The 27,131-nt window shown below is 35.9% G+C and overlaps 3 protein-coding genes across 3 annotated transcripts; all 3 read left to right on the plus strand.

The window, feature by feature from the left end:
• Positions 1-703: 703 nt before the first annotated feature.
• On the plus strand, positions 704-10,426 carry LOC132138051 (embigin-like). Its single transcript, XM_059547642.1, has 9 exons — positions 704-819; positions 2,749-2,784; positions 5,943-6,002; positions 6,696-6,885; positions 7,045-7,127; positions 7,236-7,369; positions 9,704-9,992; positions 10,083-10,116; positions 10,242-10,426. Exons 1-9 carry the CDS (start codon positions 789-791, stop codon positions 10,300-10,302), a joined length of 918 nt encoding a protein of 305 aa, XP_059403625.1. The 5' UTR covers positions 704-788; the 3' UTR covers positions 10,303-10,426.
• A 2,304-nt stretch (positions 10,427-12,730) lies between these two features.
• On the plus strand, positions 12,731-15,383 carry LOC132130032 (uncharacterized HIT-like protein Synpcc7942_1390). Its single transcript, XM_059541622.1, has 5 exons — positions 12,731-12,906; positions 13,063-13,200; positions 13,360-13,464; positions 13,554-13,626; positions 15,022-15,383. The coding sequence occupies exons 1-5, from the start codon at positions 12,829-12,831 to the stop codon at positions 15,111-15,113; spliced, it is 486 nt and encodes a 161-aa protein (XP_059397605.1). The 5' UTR covers positions 12,731-12,828; the 3' UTR covers positions 15,114-15,383.
• Positions 15,384-19,257: 3,874 nt separating this feature from the next.
• Positions 19,258-26,159, plus strand: LOC132138067 (long-chain-fatty-acid--CoA ligase ACSBG2-like). Its single transcript, XM_059547644.1, has 14 exons — positions 19,258-19,475; positions 19,628-19,725; positions 20,343-20,620; positions 20,917-21,005; positions 21,148-21,268; positions 21,973-22,053; positions 22,343-22,492; positions 22,632-22,799; positions 22,913-23,094; positions 23,176-23,409; positions 24,299-24,516; positions 24,841-24,980; positions 25,307-25,550; positions 25,864-26,159. The coding sequence occupies exons 1-14, from the start codon at positions 19,405-19,407 to the stop codon at positions 25,938-25,940; spliced, it is 2,151 nt and encodes a 716-aa protein (XP_059403627.1). The 5' UTR covers positions 19,258-19,404; the 3' UTR covers positions 25,941-26,159.
• Positions 26,160-27,131: the final 972 nt, after the last annotated feature.

A 27,131-nucleotide genomic window follows, 5' to 3' on the forward strand; every position in this document is an offset into this window, starting at 1 on the left:
CTTTTTATACTCTGTGTTTGGTTTTGTTGCTTTGTTTTCTGAGTATTTTGAGTTCTATGTTAAATAAAACTTTGACTGCTGCGATTAGATCCCTTTCATCAACTTTATGGCAACCTTACCTGTGACATGTAGATTAAAATTTAATTAATTTTGTAATAATAAAGCAAATGAAGCAAACTCAAATCTACAAAAAAGTCTAATTGAGTAATATGAAATCAATTCTAGTACTGTAAATAAAAATACAGTACTTGTACTGTAAAGGAAAAACACAGTACTCGTACTGTAAATATTAATACAATATACAGTATTATTACTGTATATTAAATACAGTACTTGTACTGTAATTGAAAAATACAGTACGAGAACTGTAAATATTAATACAGTATGCATTATTATTACTGTAAATGAAATTACAGTTATGATACTGTAAACAATTTTACAGTAAGTTAAAATCTACAGCAACCTTTTTACAGTGCAGATAAAAGCGGGCCTTACATGAACAGGCCTACATTAGAAGTCAGCTCATGGTTTACTTGGTATTCTCTGATCTGTCCATAATCTGTGAGGCTTTGGCAGTGTTAGAACAATTACTGAAGACTTTCTCTTTTCAAGGAGAAAAACAGCTTTAACAACTTTAATGCACTGAAAGAGTAAGTATCTTAGAATGGATCTGGTTTTCTTCCTATTTCATGTATTTCTGTGTAGTTTGTCTCCTCCCTCATCTCTTCTTGAAGTGTGAAAAGCAGGAAGCGTCTTATTCAGTTAAAACTGTATGTTAATGTGTCAGTATGGGGTCCAGTGCACTGTCTCTTGTACTCTGTGAGTATTTCATTATATTCTACACTATTTTCTGATTTTAATACAGTATTCAAGATTAGAGCTGAAGATTAATGATTGTGCTGTGTGTAGGAGGGTCTATGAATCCACAGTCTTGCTGTTTGTGTATTCTTATTCAGATTCAGATTAATGTGATGATATGTTACGTGTGGATCTGATACAGAGTTTCAGAGAGCATGTATTTATCTGTGCTGCTTGTGAAAGAAAGAGGCTCTGTGGACATGGTATTATACATATTCTTCCTATTTCAGGTAGTTCAGGTAAATCAGATGTATTTGTTTAATATGAGTTTGGTGTTGTATGATATTGTATCTTCAAATAGACTTTCCATCAGAGACATCAAGAGTTTGAGAACAGTGACCAAAACACATACATTTCTCTATCACTTTTAATTCTGAAAGTCTATCAAACACATCACATCTGCCAAAAATGATGCTCAAATGTTTCTCGGAACGAACTTCTGTTTTCTGAGACACTTTTTCTCTTATTTATAAACTGTTTGTCTCAACATCATAGCAGATGTGTGAACTCAGTTCTCCGTCACTTAGCAGAGAATCCACAGCTGTAGTTCATCCAATCTGAATCATGAAAAACCACAGCTGTAGTTAACATATGAACATATTCCACTAACACTTGACACTCAGAAAGTGTGTTCGGTCTTCATTTTGAACAACATATTTATTGTTTCTTAATATACTTAATATAATAATATGCCGCTGGTTCACTTTCTGATTCACTTTAAATGAACTGAGTTTGGTTTAATTAAAATATACTTCTTGTGAAAACAACCATAGTGTTAAATTTTTTTTCACAGCCGCTATAGTTTCACAATTGACCCTTGTTCTGCTGAAAACCCTGTAACACCTTTGAAAAGCCGACCTTTCAAAAAATGCTTGTAAATGATTCTATATTATCACCAAATATTGGATTCAATATTTGTGTAAGCTTGTTTTCTTTCAATTAGGACAGAATTTGTATTTGTTTTTGGAACTGATTGATTAGGTGTTATTAATCTTGAGCTCATACACCTCAGTTTTTGAGAGAAAAAGGCATTATTTGTGGATAATTTTGTCAATAAGCAATAAAATATGAAAATAATGTTCACTGTTTATCACACTATAGTGTGCTTTAGGCTCAGATCAACGATGCCTGCAATTGATCAGTTGTAATAATTAATACAAAGTCTGTCCCAGTTGAAAGAAAACAAGTTGACAAAAATATTGATTTTAATAATTAGAGACATATAGCATAATGAGAGATTTATAAGCTATTTTGTAGCCCAGTCATTTTTGACCCGGAACACCGCAAGTGTAACAAGGTGGGGGGAAATTGTCCAAAAACTGTTGTGAAGTTCAAAGTCAGTCCAATGTGATAACATTAACTTGTATTTTTGGAAAAAAAAAAAATAATAAATTCTCTGGTTAAAAATGTCCTCAACACACAACATGTGGGTGGAGGGTGGAGTCGATGTTTTCCGAGTCAAACAGGAAGTGGGGCTGTGTCTCGGAAATACTTTGACCTGAGATGTGGTTTGGTCTCCTGTTCCACTGAAGAGTCAGTGATGAGAAACAATCATCACCTTAATGTTCATATTTGCTTGTAATGTGTGTTTAAGTGTGCAAGTGTTTTACTACATGAATTATATAAATAGTACTTTTTAAAACTAATGATCATGTTATTATTTTTAATAATCAATCTCTTTTAATTGGTTAAATCAAATACACTGCTGGACAATAACCAATTATTTGTGTTCTATATTTTTTCTCTTTATATTTTATTATATATCACCATTGCTTCTCATGGAGCATCAAAACAGAGAAACACTTTCAGTTGAAACTCTAGACATGTTTCTGTGATCTGCATTGTGTTGAACCAATGGACATGATTAATATCTGTTTCTTCTGCATTAAGTGCTGATGTCCTTCATCCACTCTGGACTCACTCAAGGTATTGTGCTGTACTGATTTACATTTGATTTATTAAATATGAATAGTGTTGTAGTAGTTTGTTTGTCTACAAGGATCACACATTTGTCTCTTTGCTGATAATTCACGTCGATATTTTGCTATCGTTCATCTTAACCCAGCATCATTTATATGTGTAGGTCCTCATGCTGCTAATATACTGCTATTTCTGCAGTTTATGATGAAACTTAAATAAAAATAAATAAGAATAATAAATAAATAAAAAGCTTATTGTAGTCTATAGCAAAAATGACTGTGTGCCATTAATTCTTTTGTGATGTTCAGGATTATTTAAAACATCCACAATGTGTAACTCTGGCGATGTGCCATGATGGTTCATGAGGACACAAGTCTGTATAATGACATGAATATTACAACATAAACATCTGTAAAAAAAAAAAAAAGAAATTCCTGTTACATAATTTGTCAGAATATTGTAACATAACTGCAAAAATGGTACTTTAGTACAAAAAAAGTTATACTTTGAAAAACATTCATTGTTTTTCTTATTGTATAACATCTTTGTTATAATGATGATGTTTCAATGTCTCCACATCAATCTAATGAGTCACCAAGTGATCATTGCAGCCATCTAGTGGATATAGATGTAATTTCATGTTACTTTATTAAATTATCAGTGGTGGAAAGAGTACTGAAAATTTGTACTTAAAGGGTTAGTTCACCCAAATATTATAATGATGTCATTAATAACTCACCCTCATGTTGTTCCAAACCCGTGAGACCTCCGTTCATCTTCAGAACACAGACCTCGGAACACAGTTTAAGATATTTTAGATTTAGTCCGAGAGCTGTCAGTCCCTCCATTGAAACTGTGTGCACGGTATACTGTCCATGTCCAGAAAGGTAAGAAAAACATCATCAAAGTAGTCCATGTGACATCAGAGGGTCAGTTAGAATATTTTGAAGCATCGAAAATAAATTTTTAGTCCAAAAATAGCAAAAACTATGACTTTATTCAGCATTGTCTTCTCTTCCGGGTCTGTTGTGAGCGCGTTCACTACTGTGTAGTGATGTCTGGTTCGCGAACGAATCATTCGATGTAACCGGATCTTCTTGAACCAGTTCACCAAATAGATCTGATCGTTTTAATTGATTCGTGTCTCCAATAAACATTAATCCACAAATGACTTAACCCTCTGAGTTCAAACAAACCAATACCCCAGAGTAATTCATGCACTCAAACAGTACACTAAAGAACTTTAAAAAGATTTAAAATAAATCCATAGCATTCATACGCTCCTTGGATGCTCTCATTTCCCAAGCTTCCCTTACTTTAAGACTAATAAATGTATTTCATGATCTGGGTCATTATTTAATAGAAAACCACACATAATGTTTCTACTGTATCCCTGTCAATCACTCTGATATTCAGTTCAAATGAGTGCTGTCTGTCACTGTCTTTAATCAGTCCTGTGAATTACTGTATGCTCATTCTTTATAAAGTAACAACAATGTTGTTTGTAAAGTATAGTCTTAGGCACATTAGTATTTTCACCCCAAAAAAAGGGTTTTAAGCCAGTTATTTATATCTTTTGCTTTAGTATGTCAGTAGGAAATATCAGTATTCATTTCCAAACATTCATTTTGCCATTAATTTTAATAATAATCTATTGAGATTGTTGAATGCACATAATATGTATTGACTTCAACAAATCAGTTCGAGCGAACGCACAAAACCTGATTAACATTCATGAATTAATCCTTAGTGAGTTTTAAATTTTTCTTATTAGTAGAATTCGTATCATTATTATCTTATCAGTATTTTTTGTTAGTTTTTTCCCAATATTTTTTTTACAGAAACACTGAATAAGCACCAACACCAGTCCTAAGTTAAAATGATTAATATGCATTCAAACATGGTTCTCAAGGTTTAATTTTAATTATTATACAAGTTATATTTTTAAATAATTAATTATTATAATGCTTGACTGACTGATATTAAGAGTGTACTTTCAGATATTAAAAAAAACTGCCATTTTACAAACATATCATTATATATATATATATATATATATATATATATATATATATATATATATATATATATATATATATATATGAATATATCAGTCTGGCGAGTAAACAAAAAAAAAAAATACTAGCCAATGGTGATTCAACTGCCAAGGTGTCTGTAGAGGGTTGCACAGTAGTGTATGTATAAAGTACATATAATTAAATTAAGTATATTTAAATATGTGTAATTCAAGTATGCGTTCATATGTGTTAAGGGCTAGTTTGTCGTTGGAGGAAACAGCTGTGGTGTGATGAAGCAGTGAACGGAGCAAAATCTTTATAGTGGATGAGAAACCGATTGCTCCCACTGACCTTTTGTAAACTGTATTTATGACAAAGAACTGCACAGATACAGATATTCTAACAATCTATCGATAAACACACCTTGTGTCCTCTGTTGCTGTTTGAGTCCGCTCGCGCTACTCTGCGGTTTGCAAATTTAAGAGCGCACTGAAAGATAGGGAGGAGACAGGTCTACCGCCGTTTTCATATCAAATTTAAGCGGACTGATTCTAAAGCGATCGCAAATTTGAGTACAGTTTATGGAGCTAAATGCCATAGCCCTGCTAAAAAAGCCTGGCTACGCTCATGCTTCTTGTGTACATTTCGGTGAATCAGGACAAATATTTCAACCGATCGCTCAGGCATTTAAGAAGCACCAAAATGAGGCACCGAAATCTGCGTTCTTATTCGGTTCAGTGCATACCGGTTCTATAGGTAGATCGGTGTCATATTGGTACCGGGTTTCGGCACCCAACCCTAGTCAGAAGCATGCACATCATATTTATTTTGCGTTAGCATGAAGCTGCAGTTTCACAATACAAGAATTTCACTTACAAGTAACACTAAAATGCTGCAAATAATTTTTTCTTACGCTTTGAAACTCGATTTACACCTTTACAAAGCTTCTCTTACGCATGCAAATTTAATTTATGCTTACAGTCTTACGTACACTTCCACAAATACGACCCTGCCTATGCAAATCTTTATGACGTCATTTTACCTTCATACACTACTCTCTAGCAGAATGGTGAGTTGGTAGTGTTGTTTATTCAGTGCTAAGTCAAATGGCATGTCTTTTTATTTTCTTGTTCTTTATTTTTTTAGAGACATCCCCTTCCCCACAGTCTGATCCTGTAAATACAACACAGAAAGCTGTATCCATAGGTATGGTTACCTTGTAATATCTTATTAGCCAGGACAAGTATGCATTTGACATCATTTAGAAGTACAAATTAATAACAAATTAAAATTTGCTGAAAATATATTCACCCTCGGGCCATCTAAGATGTAGCTGAGTATGTTTCTAGATCAGAACAGATTTGGAGAAATGTATCATGCGTCTGATCCGACCTCTGCAGTGAATGGGTGCCGTCAGAACAACAGGTGCCATCAGAGTCCAGACAGCTGATAAAAACATCACAATAATCCACATGTAATCTACATGACTCCAGTCCATCAGTTAACATCTTGTGAAGTGAAAACTTGCATGTTTATAATAATCAAATCCATCAAGATGTTTTTGACTTTAAACTGTTGCTTCTGGCTAAAATATGAGTTCTCTAACCAGCAGTTTGGACACTTATTCTGACGGCACCCATTCACTGCAGAGCATTCATTGATGAGTAAGTGATAATGCTACATTTATCCAAATTTGTTTTGACAAAGGAACAAAATCATCTTAACCTTGGATGACCTGAGGGTGAGTAAATGTTTAGCAAATTTTCATTTTTGGGGTAATTATAATTAAAAAATGTGAATTTATGATTTTGTAATAAGATAAACAATGACTATACATTGAATTGTACATAACTGCAGAAGTTTGTTTTGCTGATTGGGCTACAATTTCTTGGAATACAGGTCAAAATCAAGTCATTATTGAAGAGCTTGCAATCCTGACACCCCAAAAAGTTGAGCTTTTATGTAACCTAATTGATATACCAAATAACCCTCCAAACATTACTGGCTATTGGACTAAAGATGGACAAGAAATTGAAAACTTTGAAGAATCTGTAAATAGAAACAATGAACAGTATATCCTTAAAAGGAAGTAAGTGGTTGTTTATTCAAGACAATAATCATGTGTCATTTTTAGTAAATGTAAAAAATGCAAATAAGTTATAAGACATGTTATAGGAGTAAAACAAGAAATTCAGTATTACTAAACAATGACTTAACACTGCTTTAAGTTGTTTAACCTTTTTCGTAGTTTCAGTATAGAGGCCGGAAACCTGGGAAACTATTCCTGCAACTTCAGAGAAAATGAGGCACAAGTAACATTTGTTTTAGATGGTATGTTGTCGTTTTATGTACACATTGTGTAGTTTTAAATGGTTTATACAATAATATCCATCATTCTGATTTTACATTAACCTGATGTATTTTGCTTTTTTTCTCAAGTTCCTGCAATAAAAGACACAAGAAACAAGCCTGTAGTGAGCTACATCGGAGATTCAGTTGTACTTGAATGTAAACTCAAACTCAAACACACACCAAACACTTGGAACTGGTACAAGGCAAACAACACTGAAAAGGTGAACGAGAAATGAGGAACATGGGATTGTATTAAGATTATACTTAAAGGGTTAGTTCACACAATAATCAAAATTATGTCATTAATAACTCACCCTCATGTCGTTCCAAACCCGTGAGACCTCGGAACACAGTTTAAGATATTTTAGATTTATTCCTAGAGCTTTCTGTCCCTCCATTTAAAAGTGTGTGTACGGTATACTGTCCATGTCCAGAAAGGTAAGAAAAACATCAAAGTAGTCCATGTGACATCAGAGGGTCAGTTAAAATATTTTGAAGCTTCGAAAATACATTTTGTTCCAAAAATAGCAAAAACTACGACTTTATTCAGCAGTGTCTTCTCTTCCGGGTCTGTAGTGAGAGAGTTCACTGCAGTTTGTGATATCCGGTTCGCGAACGAATCACTTGATGTAACCGGACCTTCTTGAACCAGTTCACCAAATCGAACTGAATAGTTTTAAACGGTTCACGTCTCAAATACGCATTAATCCACAAATGACTTAAGCTGTTAACTTTTTGCAATGTGGCTGACACTCCCTCTGAGTTCAAACAAACCAATATCCGAGCCGAGCCAGATAACGAACGAACGTGATTCAGCGTGAAGCAGACTGACACACAGAGCGTCTGAACCGAACTGATTCTGTGCTAATGTTATGAGCGCGGGTAAACCGAAGGCTTGAATCAAGGGCAATCATTGCAAATAATGTCATTACGTCGAGCGCAAAAGAACCGGATAACCGTTTTCTTCAGAAAACCAAAAACCGATGCAACCGGTTCTTGACTCGTGAACGAGTCAATCTTTTGTTCGTTATCTGGCTCGGCTCGGTGTTCATCTTCAGTTCTCTCTTCACAGCAGTTCAGTCAGTGTACTGTTTGAGTAAATTAATTACTTCGGGATATTGGTTTGTTTGAACTCAGAGGGAGTGTCAGCCACATTAAAAAAGTTAACAGCTTAAGTTATTAGTGGATTAATGCTTATTGGATATGCGAACCGTTTCAAACGATTCAGTTCGATTTGGTGAACTGGTTCAAGAAGGTCCGGTTACACACAGTTTCAATGGAGGGACTGAGAGCTCTCGGACTAAATCTAAAATATCTTAAACTGTGTTCAGAAGATGATTGGAGGTCTTACGTGTTTGGAACGACATGAGGGTGATATTAATGACATAATTTTGATTATTGGGTGAACTAACCCTTTAAATTAGACGTCACCTCACAATAAAGGGGCTATCATATCCAGTGTTATTTTTTAAATATTTATTGATATTTGCTTATTTAGTCCTATAGCTTTTATTTTGTTGTTCCAGTAATTGTTAGTAATTAGTATTGTTTTGTTAAGGTGCGTCCCAAATATTGTACTAATGCACTATTCTATGATGTTTTGTAGTTATAAATAGTGTGAGTAGTGTGTTCACACTGAAAATTCCAAAAAGTAAATGTGCACTTTAAACACCCAGATGATGCACTTAAAGGAGCATTGCATAGGTTCTGACATTTCTAACCGTTACTGACACCAGTGGCCGTTAGAGGAACTGCAGCCAGTCTCATGCTCGTTCTTAGTGCGCACGCTCTTTTTTTTATTTTTTTTTTTACTTACGAGGAGTGTCCGTGGGTGTCTGAAATGTGCTGGAGGCTGGTCGCTTCTTTCCATCTGCAGAGTCCATTTGAAGACACTATTGCCGCTGCTTACTATAATGGCTGGCGTGCCGTACGGTTGTAAAAGCCCAAGTAGACGAGAACGCGCATGACATCACATTTTGTGAATTTTCGCGCCAATTCGGGCCCGACTCCTCCACACACAATTGAGCCTACAGGCTGATAGAGGCAACCGTGGTGGACAGTCGAAGTGTCATTCTTTTTTTTACACCATGGTTGGCTCATACATGTACAAATGAAAACTCTTGAAAATGAAAAATCTTAAAGATTTTTTTTTAAAGTAAAAACCTCCACATAGCTCCTTTAAATAACCGAGAAAAAAAAAACGAAGATTGGAATGTTGGAGACTTCATGCACTCAACTATTGCAGCTTTAATTACATTGTGAAGGGGGAGGGGCTATCAGACTCCAATTATGAATGACAAGATAATTCCTACACTACATGGTTGAGTACATAGTGCATAAGTACATAGTGTATGAGCACACAGTGTATAGTGCGTCTTTCGGGACACAGATCAACATTCCACACTTTCAACATCATAGAATAGTGCATAAGTAAACACCTTTTGTTTTTTCAAGTTTTCCAGCTACTATAATTTCATTTCATTTACTCAAAAAGATTGTTAATAGTTGGACTTTTAACAGTAACAACATTCATATCAGTGTTTTTCCCTACACAGGTCCTCATCAATGTTACTGCAAACCCTCTGAACTACAAGATCGTTATTAATGGAAGTGATACAAAACTGACTGTTTTGAATCTGACTGAAGAAGATTCTGGAAAGTACATATGCAGCGCTGAGTTTGATATCAAACCCAGGGAGTCTTATGTCAACCTGAAGGTCTTGTCGTATACTGAGCCTCTCAAACCCTTCATTGCCATAGTGGTTGAAGTCATTGTCCTGGTCACACTGATTTTGCTTTGGGAAAAATGCAACAAGCCACAACAGGACAACTCTTCTGCAGGAGGTACAGTAAATTTGAATGAATATGAGGAATAATCATGCATATTCAGATCTGTCACCATTGAAAATTAACAAAGGATTTATTGATTTGCAGAGAATGATGTCTGCTCTGAACAGACCAGCAAACTGTAAGTGTGTTCAGATCAGTTCGTATGATTTTAAAGATTGACTGAATATATTTCCTAAAAATTAAGTTACACTTGCTTGAAGGTTTTTCAGACCTTGGCAGTGATGATGCTAATGTTCTTTCTAGCACTCGTGATGAGAGCAATGGAGTGAACAACACAGCAAGACAAAGAAAACTGCAGCCCTGATGTTTTCATTTTAACAGATGAAAAATAATGTGATTATGTAATGTGGCTGGAATCACATAAAGCAATAAGCAATATTTTTTTTCCCTAAACTAATTCTGCCACAGCCACATACATAAACATAAATATATTAAATTTTACAGATATATAAAGCATGTTTTCATCAATATAGTGTTATTACTAAGGTTTAAGTGTTCATATGACCTTTTGGAAGTCAATTAATAATAAAGGTCAACTAAAGATAAAACTGATTCTCTTTCTGAAGGCTTTATTAAAGTATTAAATTGCTTCATATGATGAAAAGTTTTCATTTCGGCTATATATATTAATATATAAACATTGATGACACATACACAAAGGTCAAAGGAAGTTCAGCTTAGCTTGGCAAACAAGAACCAGTGAGGTTATGAAGCAGTCGTATCTCTTCAGAAGGACAAACTGCTTCATTCATACAGATTACTTTTACGATATCTTTTTGTACTTTGTAATGCATAAAAGCTTTTGTTTGCTTGGACTTCTACTGAGGACCAGAAAAAGCAAAGCTAAAAAATGGCCTTCATTTGTGTTTCAAAGAAAAACAAAAGTCGTATGGGTTTAGAATGACATGAGGGCGAGTAAATGACAATTTTTTATTTTTGGCCGATTCCTTTAAATACAAATATGTCTGATTTGATTCTTCAACATACAATTTGTAATATTAATTCTCAGTTCTATTTTGAGCACAAAATCTTCTTTAAACACAAATTCTTAAACTTAAATGAAGACAAAAATAACATGCAGCTCCATATATTGTTTATTGACATGCAGAACAAGTTCAAAACTGTGTTTCAATAAAAACTGCAGCAGCAGTTTAAGAATGGCATCACTCAAGCCCACAATGTCTCCGTCTGTGATTCCCTCATACAGACGCATGCTTTCTGTGCACCAGCATAAGTTCTTCCTGCTATTGTTGCCATCATCCCTTGGATTCCATGCCAGAGTATTGAGCTGATAGCAGAAACATTAGGAGAACTGCTCATCTGTGATGACAGCCTGAGACACAAATGGCCTCCTCACGTCCTCTTCAATCCAAAAACCTGGGCAGATCAAAACATATTTAGTTTTTAAAAAAGCATGCATGTTGATGCATGTCAGTGTCCTACAATTGTGAAAACAATGGATCAGTTCAATAGAAATCTGCTCTTAACCTGACCTCGGGACAATTCTGGCACTATTGAAAAAAAATCTAAAGTTTACAGAACCACTAACCTTGATACATCGCCTGCGCCCCTGTCCATGCAAACAGGCTCTCAGTGACACCTCGACCTGATCAGAGAGGCCTCTCTTGCTCATTTTGTCCCTGAGGAACCTATCGAGACCATGTGAAACTATGTGTGACCATAGCAGCATGGATCTTCCAGTTTGGCACCTGTGGGTCTAACAGCATGCATATATTTCCAGCATGCTATCATGGATTTAAACTTCAAACTAGAGGTTTGCGATGACAAAAATTAAATTATATCTGGATGTTTTCTGGACTTTTGTTGATAATGATAATTAGACAATATTCTGCTGAGCATGTCACTGTGCTGGTACCTTGGTAGGTTTAAGACTGCTGTGGACAGCTGACTCCCAAAACTTCTGATATTATTCATATTATGATGTGGCTAGTCAGCAGGAGCAACAGAAATTAACCTTTCCAATAAGTTTAAATAGATTTTTACCTTTTATTGATGTTTTTTTCCAATCTAATTAAATGTATGCATCAACTTTTGTGTCAGTTCCTTACATTTACATTTCTCACATAAGTAAATTCAAACAGATATTATATGGCTGTTACCAATCAAATGAAATCCGTATCAACAAAATTTGAGTTTGCAATGGATGAGCTTCGAAGAACCAATGAATCCAAGACCATGCCAAATCATCAACAATCAAATCCAGCAAACTGAGTTAGTAACGTACGAAGAACAGGCCCCAGTTCTGCTGTGGCTTCATTTGGAACTATTTTCATCATCAAAATACAACAAAAACAATATTTGTTGTGTCTAAAATCTGATTCACTTAATATTTACTCTTGTTTATTGAGCAATTGTGCTGAAATTTCTGATCTACTGCTGGCCACAAGAGCCTGAGCATTACAGCAGTGGCTCAGCTAGTTGTTATTTCCCTATGATGTAGTATAAATGAATCAGCTTTGTTTATAATTTGCATTTTAATATTTAATATATATAAATTTAAATCGTTTTTTAAGATTTATTGGGGGTCCCCTGCTTTAGAAACACTGCACTACCACAAGTTTTGTATGCAGAATTGTAATGTTCATTTGCATTTGAACTAAAGCATATTATGCTTATTTAATACACAAATTATAAATCTCACTAAGATGTTAAAGGGCATAATGTGCATAATTAAGAACCCTGAGTAGTTTGGAGACTTTTATTTTAAAAAACGGCATAACTTTTGAGAATCGGATGTAAACAAAACCTCAGCAGCAGCACGTGAGAGGGGGATTTCCATGGAAAATAGACGCCGTTTGTCCTTAGTGCAATGATTACCCGCAGTATTTTACTAACCCGGCAGGTTTTGCCCCTTGGACATCATTTACGGCGTGTCTTACCCGTGAAGGTGTTTATTTCTATGTAATGCTCGCTTTCAGAGTTCAGCGCGGTCTGTGAATGCTCTGAATTTGAAGCGCGCAGAATCCTTCATCTGCTCTGCACAAGTTTTAGACGTTCAGAGATGCTTTTGCTGAGGTTTTGTTTGTTTGCTTGTTTATATCAGACCTTCTGCTCTTCCACGCGCGATGAGGTTCGCTTGGCAAAGGAGGCCAGCAAGAAATACGGGAAACCTGAACCCACTATATTTTCTAAAATAGTTGACAAAACTATCCCTGCAGATATCATTCACGAGGATGACAAGGTGTGTTACAGACCACAAGCCTTTAGGACTTTTGCTTAATATAAGTAACATATTATGGAATATTTATCTTAATTCAGACTTTTTTGTAAAGTTTCATACATTTTATAAATGAACTGTGCATGTCAGTTTGCATGTAATATAACACGTGTAATGTTGCAGTGTCTAGCTTTCAGAGATGTAAATCCCCAGGCTCCTGTGCACTTCCTGGTTATTCCAAGGATTCCCATTCCCAAGATCAGCGAAGCACACGATGATGATGCATCGGTTTGTCTGCCATACACATTTGATTAGTTTCTAGCTTTAAAAATTACAGAGGATGACCCACCTCTAAGATCTTGACCTTTTCCATCCAGCTCCTGGGTCATCTCTTGATAGTGGCCAAAAACATAGCAAAGAAAGAAGGACTGGATGGAGGATACAGAGTTGGTGAGCAAAATATCCTTTGTTTTAAAATTGGGTTCATTTAGCATCTATATAATTACTATATTAAAGCTTGACATATAAAATAATAGTCAGGGAGAAAGAGCAAACACACACACACACACACACACACACACACACACACTCTCACACCGACCTAAAGGATTATTAGGAACACCATACTACGGTGTTTGACCCACTTTCGCCTCCAGAACTGCCTTAATTTGCATTGATTTAACAAGGTGGTGAAAGCATTCTTTAGAAATGTTGGCCCATATTGATAGGATAGCATCTTGCAGTTGATGGAGATTTGTGGGATGCACATCCAGGGCACAAAGCTCCCATTCCACGACATCCCAAAGATTCTCTATTGGGTTGAGATCTGGTGACTGTGGGGGCCATTGTAGTACAGTGAACTCATTGTCATGTTCAAGAAACCAATTTGAAATGATTCGAGCTTTATGACATGGTGCATTATCCTGCTGGAAGTAGCCATCAGAGGATGGGTACATGCATAAAGGGATGGACATGGTCAGAAACAATGCTCAGGTAGGCCGTGGCATTTAAACTATGCCCAATTGGCACTAAGGGGCCTAAAGTGTGCCAAGAAAACATCCCCCACACCATTACACCACCACCAGCAGCCTGCACAGTGGTAACAAGGCATGATGGATCCATGTTCTCATTCTGTTTACGCCAAATTCTGACTCTACCATCTGAATGTCTCAAAAGAAATCGAGACTCATCAGACCAGGCTACATTTTTCAAGTCATCAACTGTCCAATTTTGGTGAGCTTGTGCAAATTGTAGCCTCTTTTTCCTATTTGTAGTGGAGATGATTGGTACCCGGTGGGGTCTTCTGCTGTTGTAGCCCATCCGCCTCAAGGTTGTGTGTGTTGTGGCTTCACAAATGCTTTGCTGCATACCTCGGTTGTAACGAGTGGTTATTTCAGTCAAAGTTGCTCTTCTATCAGCTTGAATAAGTCGGCCCATTCTCCTCTGACCTCTCAACAAGGCATTTTCGCCCACAGGACTGCCGCATACGGGATGTTTTTCCCTTTTCACACCATTCTTTGTAAACCCTAGAAATGGTTGTGTGTGAAAATCCCAGTAACTGAGCAGATTGTGAAATACTCAGACTGGCCCATCTGGCACCAACAACCATGCCCACACTCAAAATTGCTTAAATCACCTTTCTTTCTGACATTCAGTTTGGAGTTCAGGAGATTGTCTTGACCAGGACCCCACCCTTAAATGCATTGAAGCATCGCCATGTGATTGGTTGATTAGATAATGGCATTAATGAGAAATTGAACAGGTGTTCCTAATAATCCTTTAGGTGAGTGTGTGTGTGTGTATATATATATATATACTTAATTATCTGTCCTTATTATTTTACAGTCATCAATGATGGAAAAAATGGGGCGCAGTCTGTGTATCACCTTCACATTCATGTTCTCGGAGGACGGCAAATGAAGTGGCCTCCAGGATAGATGGACCTACTGTCAGAATAAAAGTAATGCTCTGCATTTTGGGGGGATATGAGCATAATTGATAAACAGTACAAAATGGAAATTTGTTGGATATTATCAAAAAAATTTGTCAAATAAAGTTTAATACTGTTTTTATTCATTACAAGAGTTTGGCTTTCATTCTGCAATTAATGTTAGCAAGCTGTTGGGTAACCTGCACTTAACTGGGTTGGGTTACCTTTACTGTTGTTTACTGTCATCATTGGGTAATAAAAATATTCTGGCGAGTTTTGCAAGTTTCACAGGTTAATATGGGCACAATGGGTACTACATGTTGAGCGTAATGGCTGCTACATGTTCAGCGTATAATGTACTGAAAAGAATAATAGGAAGTATATAAATAAGGAAGTAACAATGCAGAATGGGTTTTAATCATGAAATGCAAGCAGAACAAATTCCTTGCAAAGAACATTCTTGCATAAATGGGACAGGTTGCATACAAATTAATGAATACTGTACATGATTTGAAGTACACATCAATTTGTTCCACCCATGTTGAATGAATAAGGATACCTGCGTTTATACCATCAAGACACATTTGAAAGATGTGCTGAAATAAAAACTACAATCTGAAGGCCTCAGTTAAGGTCATCCTGTAGAGCTGTTCACTGGTGACAGGTGGTGTGATCAGGGGACCTTGGTGGCCAGGAGGCCGGTTTCTCTGGGTCACTCGTGACTGTTTATATTAACTGAACTTTAATCCTATTTGCTGAAACATCAAAAGCATCCATTCAGTTCAGGCATCAAATCATGTCTGTGCTGACTAGAAGGAAAAATATAATACAGAAAAATAGTAATCTTAATAATTGAAACAAAAAACAGCTTTGAGCCTTTCATAATTTAGTTTAAAACATTAACACAGAGTAAAACATTAATTCGATCTACATTGAACAAAACATTGTTATTTCTGGAACTGTGATAAATATGTAATATTTTTATCTGGCATATGTTATGGATTTTTACTAGATGAAGGTTGCAAAATGGTAAATGTCTACAACTGTCTTATCTTATCTGCTGGAAACTTAGTGGAATAAGCCTCTCTGGTCTTTCACACTATCTATTTGTGGACTTGGAGCTTAGGTAACAATCTGTATGAACAACGTGTTGATCAATAAACAACTGAATTTAACTTGTCTCACTATCACTATAACCTGAAATATCAGAGGCAGGTCTGCAAACATGAATGAATGATTATTAATACCTACAGAAATCTGCTGTTGTCTGGCAAGCATTCGTGCAAATGCTATACAATACACGTTGAATAGGAAGTTATTTTAGAATGCAAATTGTAGTGAAATATCAGCTGTAAAATATTTACATGACACGCCAGATATTATCAAATTTCTTTAATTTCAGTTTGAGGTCTGCAAAAGACATTCATGCATTTTGTGTGTATTGTTAAAAAAGGAAGAACGTCACTAAACGTCAACATTAAATTTCTTTGACAATTATTTTTTTATATATGTATTTTTATGGTGCTGTGACGATGAAATCGTTTGTTAACTGATGAAAATGTGAGCGCAGACAGCAGCAGAATGAAGTTCTGTCACCTGCTCCGCGCGTCACGTGACATGAGGGAATAGGTTTAAATGGAATTGTAGACACACTATTTAAGTTCTTACTTCACCTGAGAAACATGTAGCTGGGCAAAATCTGTGTTTCATCCACACCTGCTCGGAAACTACACACTTTCCTAGCCTTCAACATAACAAGCACTGACGAAAAAAAAAAAAAAAACCTTGGGAACATGTAAGTCAGCTTTTTTTTTTTTTTTTACATTAGTAAATGTATAGCCTATGTTAGAAAGATAATATGTTTCCAAACTCATCATACGAATGACATTTCCTTTTATTCTGCAAGTGTTCTTGAGCTAAACCGTCACAGGCTAATATTTATAGATTTCTAGTAATTATTCAGGTTACTATTTAGGTGTTTAATTGAACGTAGGGGTGATATTTTGAGTGAAATTTATTCATGCTTAATATAGCATAATTGTTACAAGGTATACTTAATTTCTTTTATTTTTCAGAAGGTAGCCTATTTTCAAATGTCTGTTTGAGACAATTGTCAAATGCTTTTTAAATATTATAAATAGCCTAGATAAAATGTTCTAATGAGATTATTTGTGGGCCAAAACTGTTTTGATACCTGTTTGTTATATTATTCATAGTTTTTAGCTACATAATTTGATTGCCACTGTGCGTTACCCAATAGTGTGGCACTATGCCTATTGTATCTGTGGTACATGTTTTGTTTTGTTGTAACAGTGTAGATGTCCAATATCTTTTTTTTGGCAAAACATTAAGGTGTGCCTATACAGAAACTGACTTTAAAATGAAATCCAACCTAAGAAATATTCACAGGATTTAGAAAGTGTGATAGCTAGCCCCAGTCTCTACATACTCTTGAAAGAAAGAAAAAAATAAGGCTCTCTCCTCTCCTTCTTTGTCATAAGGTGGCTATGTGTCACTATGTTATTAAACTTTTGCTGAATTATCATATTATTACCATGATAGCTTTTTTTCCAAGCAAGTTCATTTCCATTTCCTGTGATTATTATTATTATTTATGCATAATGTTTTGATTCAGTAGAACAATATCATGGTGTTTTGTGAAAAGCTGCGCATGTGGATTAATGAATATTGAACCTGACACCTCCACTCCCACACCTTTAAATAAAGATTAGGATCCAATTCCTTAAAACCATTAAATTATTTCAGAAGATTAGTTAGGAATATTTCATTGTCCTTGTCAGTAATGAACTGTGTCATTCTCAGAGTTTTTCTCATCTGTGGACAAGTTCAGTTGGGCACAGATCATGATGTGTCCACACTTGTGTTGTAATTATCATGAACTTTGTCCTTTTGCAATCTTGAGTAGTCAAGTTATGAACTTCTGCTTGAGGTGTAATTCCCAGGATTTTACAGAAAAAAAGAAAAAATAATTATTCATTTTCTTTGAATTAACTGTTATGGAATTGTAACATTTCAAGAATATGCCATTAATTATTATTGATCTTTTTTTTCTTTTTCCTTTTTGCTCACTGGCCCAATATATCACAATCACACACACACACACACACACACACACACACACACACACACACATACACACACGCACACACATACTGTATGTACGTATATATATATATATATATATATATATATATATATATATATATATATATATATATATATATATATATATATATATATATATATATATATATATATATATATATATATATATATATATATACAGGGGCGTCGGACTGGGGCTAAAACCAGTACTGATTACCAGGGCCCCAAAGGAAGAGAGGGCGAGAGGGCCCTTGAAAAGTCTGGAATATATATTTTCAAGGGGATGGGGGGGTATGGGGGCATTAGGACTGCCTATGCATAGGGCCTGGGATCTTGTGCAGCGCCCCTGTATATATATATATATATATATATAAACATATACATATCTGTCATCATCTTTTTACTAAACCTGAAGTTATTCCAAACCTGTATGATTTTCATGAAGATATCTTGAAGAATGTTGGTAACTAAACAGTTGCTGGTTGCCACTGACTTCCATTGTGTGTGTGGGGGGGTGGGGGGGGGGGACTATTGAAATCAGTGGTTACCGTCAACAGCTTGGTTACCAACATTCTTCAAAATATCAAAATATCTTCTTATATGTTCACCGGAAGAAAGAAATTCATACAGGTTTGGAACAAGTGGAGCGGGACTAAATGATGACCGAATTAAACATTTTTGGGTGAGCTATCGCTTTAAATGTATTAATTACTTAGACATCCTCTAGATGGCATACTTATACAAACTTCAAATGCAGATATTTTGTAAGACTAAACGTGTGCAAACACGTATTTCTTTTCACATATAATTCCAAATTTAAAGATATGCACATTTGCACATTAGACTATTTAACGTAATACTGCTTTAATCTGAATTTCCTAATGTTGGTGAAAGGTTAGTCATTGACTGAAACCTCTCGTCTGCTGCTTTCATCATCTGGCACTCTTTCCACTGGCACATATTGTTTAGTATTTTGCAAGAGCAGGGGGTACATATAAAAGATAAATTACCTTCTGAATCCACTGGTGTTGGAGTCTTTTGACCGAATAGACGACATTAGACATAAAATATTTTCATTTATATTATAGCTTTTTCTTTTTTGTATTTGGTCACTACTTTGTGAACTCAAGCTTTTGTAATAACATTTTATTTTGTTGTCATTTAAGACTACAATGTCTGCCTATGAGTGTATATCACAGAGTGATTCCAAGGAAATTCCTGTCTCCAGAAATGATAGTCAAGGGTATGTAGACTTAGACTTAATCAATGAAATATGTCATTTCTGTCCTCGTCCAATATTTTGGTACTTGATTATTTGACTTTTTTGTTGTATTTTTGATTTTTTTTATCGATGTATATTTTATGTTATCATGTATCATTTGTCTGTCTTGCTAGTTCTTCTAAAACTGGTGAATATCAGACCGTAGCACTTCATGACTCCAAAGACCAACCCAATGGAGATTGTTCGTTCTCTGTAATGAAGAGTAACACAGGTACAGTCTTCACATGAATGTTCACAATATGTTTGCATATCAAAAATACAACTATTTTGCATAAATTCTGAAGAGTTTCTGAATAGATTATTCACACACACAAACACAAATAAAACAAGAATTATATAACGTAAAGATTAATATAATTTATAAATGTTGCTGCAGCAAAAAAAAAAAAAAATTCAAAGTTGTACACAATGTTTAGTTGAGTGTGTTTTACAAAAAAGTACTAATTCTGTCTTTCTTCTTTAAAATCTAATGTTTAAGTTTTTTTTCAGTGTACAGTCTGTAGATTTGAAGTCCACAGTATGTAAATATACCATACTAGTAATAATAAGTAACAATAGAAATATTTTTAACCTGTTACACACGTGGAACCTGGTTGGTGAGAAACACACACCATACCCTGTCAGTAACCTGACCTATTTCTGTACTCTTGATAAGCTGTTTGTTCCTCCGTGTGTGACAGGAGACGAGGGCAGGTGCCTGAATGGACTGATCTCTTCTTGCTTAAAGAGCGTGCAGAAGCTTCATTTGTAAATTTGCAATACATTTCAGAAGCACTTTTTAAAATAGAATCATGTCTCCTGTGTGTCCTTGCTGTCCCGATCAAAAAGGCAATAATCCTGCTATACCATTGACGACTGGAGGTGTGCGTCTCGCTCCAGCCCAGGAGCTGTGGAGCGCGGCCAGAGACAAGCCTGTCAAACTGAGGATGGAGACATCGGGACTCGGCTCAGAACCTCCGATGACGATCCATCAGATGTTCCTGGGTACAGTGCAGAAATACGGAGACTATCCTGCCCTCCGTGCAAAGAAGGAAGGAACATGGGTCACTCTGACCTATAAGGAGTACTATCAACATGCAAGAGCGGCAGCCAAAAGCTTTCTGAGGGTACGACTTCACATCTTTTCATCTTTTAAAATGAATTTCAAATCTTTTTACAGTCTACACTTAAAGAATAAAGGTACACTGTCGCTGAGGCAGTACTTTTTCAAAAGATACACTTTTTAGGTACTAATATGGAGCCTTTAGGTTCATATTTGTGAAATGATCAAACTATTGGCTTAAAGTATTAAAAATTCAAAGCTTTTACAACTCTAGCTTCATTATTGTATCAAAGCTCCAAACAGCTTTAGGTGAAGAATTGTGTTTGCATATTCAGTCATTGTGGTCTTTGTGTACTCTAGCTTGGCCTGGAGCGATTCCATGGAGTCGGCATTCTGGGCTTCAATTCTCCTGAATGGTTTATAGCAGACGTCGGATGTATCCTAGCAGGGTATTGACTGAGAATTCATTTCATCTGTTAATAGTTAATCTACTTGAAGTTAGAGAATGAGGAAAAGACTTCAGAAAACATTTTGATGGAATGTGGGATCTGTTAGTCTAGTTTTCTGAACACATATCTTGTTTTGTCTCAGGGGACTGGCCACTGGGATCTACACAACTAACTCTCCAGAGGCCTGCCAGTATGTCGCTGAGAACTGTGAAGCTAATGTACTGGTGGTGGAAAACAACAAACAACTGATCAAAATCCTCCAGGTAGTTTAAAAATGAACAGTTTTCATTTAGTAGATTATCAATGCAAGACTCGTCCTAGAAACACAAGAATATGAGAAGAAATGCAATTAAAAAAATCCAGAATTGCTAGTATAGAAGTATAATAGTGTTGTTTTTAATAACAAAACTTTTTAATAACAAAAAGTGCATTAACAGTTATTAGTCAGGTTCTCAAAAAGAACAGATGGGGTTAGAAAGATATAGAGATAATTCATAATTAGATGATTAAATATTAGGTATAGAGTGTGGAACAGTGAGTTAAAATAATTTAATAATTTATCCATTGGACCACCTGTAAAAACAATCCCACTAAATATGTCACAACCTTCAGATACAATTGCTATTATGAACAATAACTTAACAATGTTTTCCTGCATGACAATGAAAAACCTTAATTTTTAATAAAGTCAGAAATGTTGTATCTGTAAAGCTTCTGTAACACTTTAAAAGGTTCTGAACGTTAACATTAGTTATTTGACAACAGCTAACATGAACAATACTTTTGAAGCATTTATTAATCCTCACTGATGTTAGTGAGTGAAAAGTCTGTGAATTAATACTAATTTAAAAGTATTAAATATTAACCTTAATGTATCATGAACATTAATTAAAAAAGAACAATATGTAAATAAATGGCTGAATCTTCTTATAAAATACTGATCAGTTTTCTTTCGCTGTCCTCACAGGTCAGAGATCAGCTGCCACATCTGAAGGCTATTGTTCAGTACACGGGTGAACTGGAGCAGAAGTTACCAAATGTCTATACAGTACGTTTTTGCCAAATAATACAATAAAAATGCCTCTGAATGCCAAATGGTTGCCTAAAACATATACATGTAAGAAAATAAAGATAATGCAGGTTCACTGATAATTACAGGTGAGTAATGTTTGTTCCCAAATGAGGAAGTATCAGTATGTTCAGTATGCTTTTTGTTCTGTTTTTGTTTTTCACAAAAAGCCAGTCAAGTAAAATTTAAATGTTAACAGCAATGCATTTTTCAGGATGTCATTAATCAAACAGTGCTCCTGATGTGTTTTAATTTGATGTTCTCTCAGTGGGCTGAATTTATGAAGTTGGGGGAGAGTGTCCCTGAAGCCGAGCTGGATGCGCTGATAGACAGTCAAAAGGCCAACGAGTGCTGCACATTAATCTACACATCAGGCACCACAGGGAATCCCAAAGGGGTCATGCTCAGCCAAGATAACGTGAGTACCACTTAAAGTGTCACATAAAGCGACTTGCTCAGCACTTACACCAATGCCAAATTTAATTAACCACGTTAATTCTTTTCATTTTGATGGTATAAGTTTTGCTGTCTCTTAAACTCATCCCTCCTCCGTCCAGATCACTTGGACAGCCACTGCAGCAGGTCTCACGACCAATCTGAATATGGCTGAGGAGGAAATCGTGAGCTACTTGCCCTTGAGTCACGTGGCAGCCCAGGTCCATGACATGTGGATCTGCATGAGGTTTGCCGCCATAACCAATTTCGCCGAGCCAGATGCCCTGAAGGTTAAAATCCAGCTTTTATGCTGAATTTTAAGATGCTTACACTGTTTACTTTTGGAAATATATATATTATATATTATTCTTAACTAGCAGTTTCTTTGTTTAAATCACTGTAGGGCTCCTTGGCCAACACTCTGAGAGATGTGCGTCCTACGAGCTTCTTGGGAGTTCCCCGAGTTTGGGAAAAAATGCAAGAAGCAATGAAATCTGCTGGTGCAAAGTCATCCGTTACGAAGAAGAAGATCGGAGACTGGGCCAAGGGGATCGGACTTCAAGCTAGCTATAATGCCATGAATGGGTGCGTTTTAAAGGAACCATGGAGTCAATCATAAATTTAATCTTTTGAAAGAATCCCAAAGTTCATTTGATTTCTTTACAGCGATTCCTCAGTGCCGTGGGGCTTCACATTGGCGAATGCCCTTGTTTTCAAGAATGTAAGAAAAGCTCTGGGCCTCGACCGCTGTAAGGCCTGTTACACAGGTGCAGCTCCCATCACCAAAGACACACTGGAGTACTTCATGAGCCTTTACATCAGCATCTTTGAGCTGTACGGCATGAGCGAGAGCACTGGACCTCACTCCATCTCCTGTGCCGAGGCTTATCACATCATGAGGTCAGAGGCGTGATGTGCTTTCTATATTAACACACCTGCCATATTTGAAATTACATAGATGTCTTAAAGGAATTTGTGTTGGTATACTCACTTCAGTTCAGAGAACCAATTTTTGTGTTCATAAAGGAAAATAACTGTTTGTGGGTTTGGAATGACATGGTTTTTAGTAAACATTAACATTGGATGAACTATGCCTTTAAATGATTCTAAGGCACTGTTTGATTGTTTTGGTTTTCTAGTTAAAGTAGCCCCAAATATTAATTGTAAACTTAAAGAGATAGTTGACCCAAAATTGAAAAAAATCTGTCATCATCATATTCAAGTTGTTTCAAAACTGCATGAGATTATTCCTTCTGTTGAACACAAAATAAGCTGTTTTGAAGAATGTTGGCAACCAAAGAGCTGACGGTAGCCATTGACTTCCATAGTATTTTTTTTTCCATATTGCAGAAAGTACACAAAAATGCAAAAATGCAAAAAAATAATAATAATAATAATACTATAATAGCATGAACATGGCAATGTTACATTTATATTAAAAACTTAGAAACATACAAATACCTTTGACAAAAAAGTCATAATATTCCCAAAACTCAAATTTATATAAAAGTCAAAGAAAATAAAGTCTTTAGGCCAAAAGTGTCAATACTTGGAGCAGATTCTATAGAAAATGGCAATTTATTTCACAGTGAATGAGCTGGAACAGAAAGAGAGAAAATCTTCTTACTCTTCAAAAAGGACCAAGAAAAAGTTAGGCATATTCCTCCAACATATCCATGTTAAAGTGATGAACTCCACTCGTGTGAACATGACTTCAAACATCCACCAATTGGCTGAAAGTCATTGGTTACTTCTGAAAATAGCTCTATCATGTTCTGATCTCCTTCAGTTGTGGTAAAGTGTTGACTGGCTGCAAAACTAAGTTAGACAAGCTGGATACAGATGGGAACGGTGAGATCTGTTTCTGGGGGAGGCATGTGTTTATGGGATACCTGAACATGCCAGACAAGACTGAGGAGGCACTGGATGCAGACGGGTGGCTTCACTCAGGAGACCTGGGCAAACACGACAAAGATGACTTCCTGTACATCACCGGCAGGATAAAAGGTAGAAATACACAAGTGGAGATTTTCACATTTGTATGATGACACATGTTGTAGATTATATTCAATTGCAGTGCTTAAATTGCAGTTCAGTTGCAGTGCTTCATGGCAGTGAGCGGGCTCTTAAGAGCTATTTTGGTACAGTTTGCTCACTGTGATTCTATGATTGGTATAGATGTCTTTAGGTAATTGGTAGATTGTTGTTTTCTCTACATTTGGACAACATTCATATTACTGTGAGCAGAAATGTATCTAAGATAAATTAATATAGTGTAACAACCAAAAATTCATTTATACATGTGTATATCTAATTACCTTATTTTTGCAGAATTAATCATTACTGCTGGTGGAGAAAATGTCCCTCCCGTCCCCATTGAGGATGCCCTAAAGGAGGAGGTGTCAATCGTCAGCAATGCCATGCTGGTTGGGGACAAAAAGAAGTTTCTCTCTATGCTACTCACACTCAAGGTGAGTCTACATTTACTTTAAAGAATAGTTGAAAATTGAAAATGCAGTCACCCTCAGGAGCTCGTTTCTTCATTTCAAATTTGGAGAAATTTAGCATTATTGAGGATCACAGGGGATCCATTGGTGAGCAGGTGATGTAATGCTAAATTTCTCCAAATCAGTTCCAGTGAGGAAAAACCTCACCTATACTTTGGATGGCCTGAGGGTGAATATTTTTAAGCATATTTTCATATTTGTGTGAACTGTTCTTTTAATGAGTCCATTAAATGTGCCAAAAAAACTTTCCTAATGTGCCATTTTTCAGAAGGAATCTCTTTTATTTTTAGTGTAACGTTGATGACAATGGAGACCCCACAGATGAGCTGACCCCATTAGCGGTGGAGTTTTGTCGGCAGCATGGTGTAATTGCCAGCAAAGTCTCAGAAATCATCAACAAAAAAGAACCGGCCATTTACAAAGTCATCCAGGAAGGCATAGACCACGTAAATGCCAACGCCACATCCAATGCCCAGAGAGTCCAAAAGTGGACCATCCTCTCACGAGACTTCTCCGTGTCTGGCGGAGAACTTGGTGAGTGTTATTTCTTTATATAGACATGGATATTAAACAGAACAAGAGAGTTTATTGACAAACTGAATCTAATGCATGGATATCCATCATTATTAAATTCTTGTAAAGTGCTGCAGACGCACTTGCATCTGTTAGTGTGACAGACAACTATCAGAAGCATTTGTGTCAATTGGTCTCACGTTTTGATGAAAGGTCTTTACAGAACATGCTGCCATGCTGCCTAACCACATTCCTAAATTCATAATTATAGTAAACTGGCTGATGGATCTATTAGATGTGAATGTGAAGAATTTTTTTCTTCTTTTTTTCTCAGGTCCAACCATGAAGCTCAAAAGGCCTGTTGTCAGTAAAATGTATCAAGAGGAAATAAACAAATTTTATATTGAATAACAGAAGAACCCAAATGAAACTGTGGGAATTAAATTGCAGACTACAACGGGATCATATTCTTTTGCCATTGATCAGTAATCTGTATTTTGCTCACTCCAGGGTTTCCAATAGACCTCACTATTAGAACATCTCATTGGCCTAAGTCAGACTTTACTTTATTTTATACCAATAGATTTATAGCTTCTGCAAAGTTGCAATTGATCTCTTTTATATCTATTTGTCATTTCTGTACAATATATAAAATCGGAGTTGATTGTATGTAAATTATATTACTGTGCATATTGCTGTTGTTACAACCGGCATGTGAAGTCAATTTGTCTGATAGAAAAAGGTTTAGATTAAAAATAGGTTTAGATTAAGTCTCATATGATCTGTACAGGATAATAGGCCTGCTGTTGCTTGCATATTGAGTATTGTTGGTACTTCAAACAGTTACAGAGTAACTAGAGAAATGTGTGACAATTGTTTGTTCTCTTGCTGTACATATTTCACCCAGCACATTGAATATTGAAAAAAAAAGTGAGATAAAAAGGTGAAAACAGGCTTCCATACTTCCTGTATACATCACTGGCAGAATAAAAAGCAGAAGTGGGCATAATTTTGCATGCATTAGTAAATTTAAGGTGCAACAGTGCCCATCCACTTTTTTTTTTTTCACAGAGCACCCTGAATATTCATGAGAACAGAGATTGTTTTGAAATATATAAGTTAATCATAAATTATTATTAATAACTATTAAACTCCATTGATGTTTATAATAATCTATTTGTTTTTTCTTCCTTATCTACATTTCTGACTATGGGTGATTCAGTAGTGTGAGTAGGCGCAGGGAAACCTCGTGATGATATGTGTGTGCCTGCCAATGTGCGTCTGTTCCCAAACAAAACAAAAATCATCTCTCTGATAAGGCACAACACTGCAGGCACTGTGGTTTAACTCCACCCCGCCCCGCAGGGATTGTTCATATTGTCTTCCAAACCAGTTTTTAAGTAACGCAGAAACGCAAGCAAGAAACTTCATCCCTTCATAAAAGCGTCTTCTTTAGTTCACTTTTTCAGACAGTTTCATTGAGACTGATCTGTTTTGTGTTCTGCATTACCAATTGTTGGAAGTTCTTATATAATAATTGAACATATCTGGTGTCACATGCAGCTGTAGAAGCCAATGAACTGTAAGTAAAGTATCTCCTCG

This window comes from Carassius carassius, chromosome 4 (genome assembly GCF_963082965.1).
Source record: "Carassius carassius chromosome 4, fCarCar2.1, whole genome shotgun sequence".
In the NCBI taxonomy this organism is placed as follows: Eukaryota; Metazoa; Chordata; class Actinopteri; order Cypriniformes; family Cyprinidae; genus Carassius; species Carassius carassius.

Excerpts from the sequence above, each read along its gene's own strand:
- LOC132138051 (XM_059547642.1), top strand. The coding sequence starts at position 789 with ATGGGGTCCAGTGCACTGTCTCTTGTACTCT. Across the intron at positions 820-2,748 it reads TGCACTGTCTCTTGTACTCT|TGCTGATGTCCTTCATCCAC; the intron begins GTGAGTATTTCA and ends TTCTGCATTAAG. Across the intron at positions 6,003-6,695 it reads ACAGAAAGCTGTATCCATAG|GTCAAAATCAAGTCATTATT; the intron begins GTATGGTTACCT and ends CTTGGAATACAG.
- LOC132130032 (XM_059541622.1), top strand. The coding sequence starts at position 12,829 with ATGATTACCCGCAGTATTTTACTAACCCGGCAGGTTTTGCCCCTTGGA. Across the intron at positions 13,465-13,553 it reads CACACGATGATGATGCATCG|CTCCTGGGTCATCTCTTGAT; the intron begins GTTTGTCTGCCA and ends TTTTCCATCCAG. Across the intron at positions 13,627-15,021 it reads GGATGGAGGATACAGAGTTG|TCATCAATGATGGAAAAAAT; the intron begins GTGAGCAAAATA and ends ATTATTTTACAG.
- LOC132138067 (XM_059547644.1), top strand. The coding sequence starts at position 19,405 with ATGTCTGCCTATGAGTGTATATCACAGAGTGATTCCAAGGAAATTCCT. Across the intron at positions 19,726-20,342 it reads TGTAATGAAGAGTAACACAG|GCAATAATCCTGCTATACCA; the intron begins GTACAGTCTTCA and ends CCGATCAAAAAG. Across the intron at positions 24,517-24,840 it reads CATCACCGGCAGGATAAAAG|AATTAATCATTACTGCTGGT; the intron begins GTAGAAATACAC and ends TTATTTTTGCAG.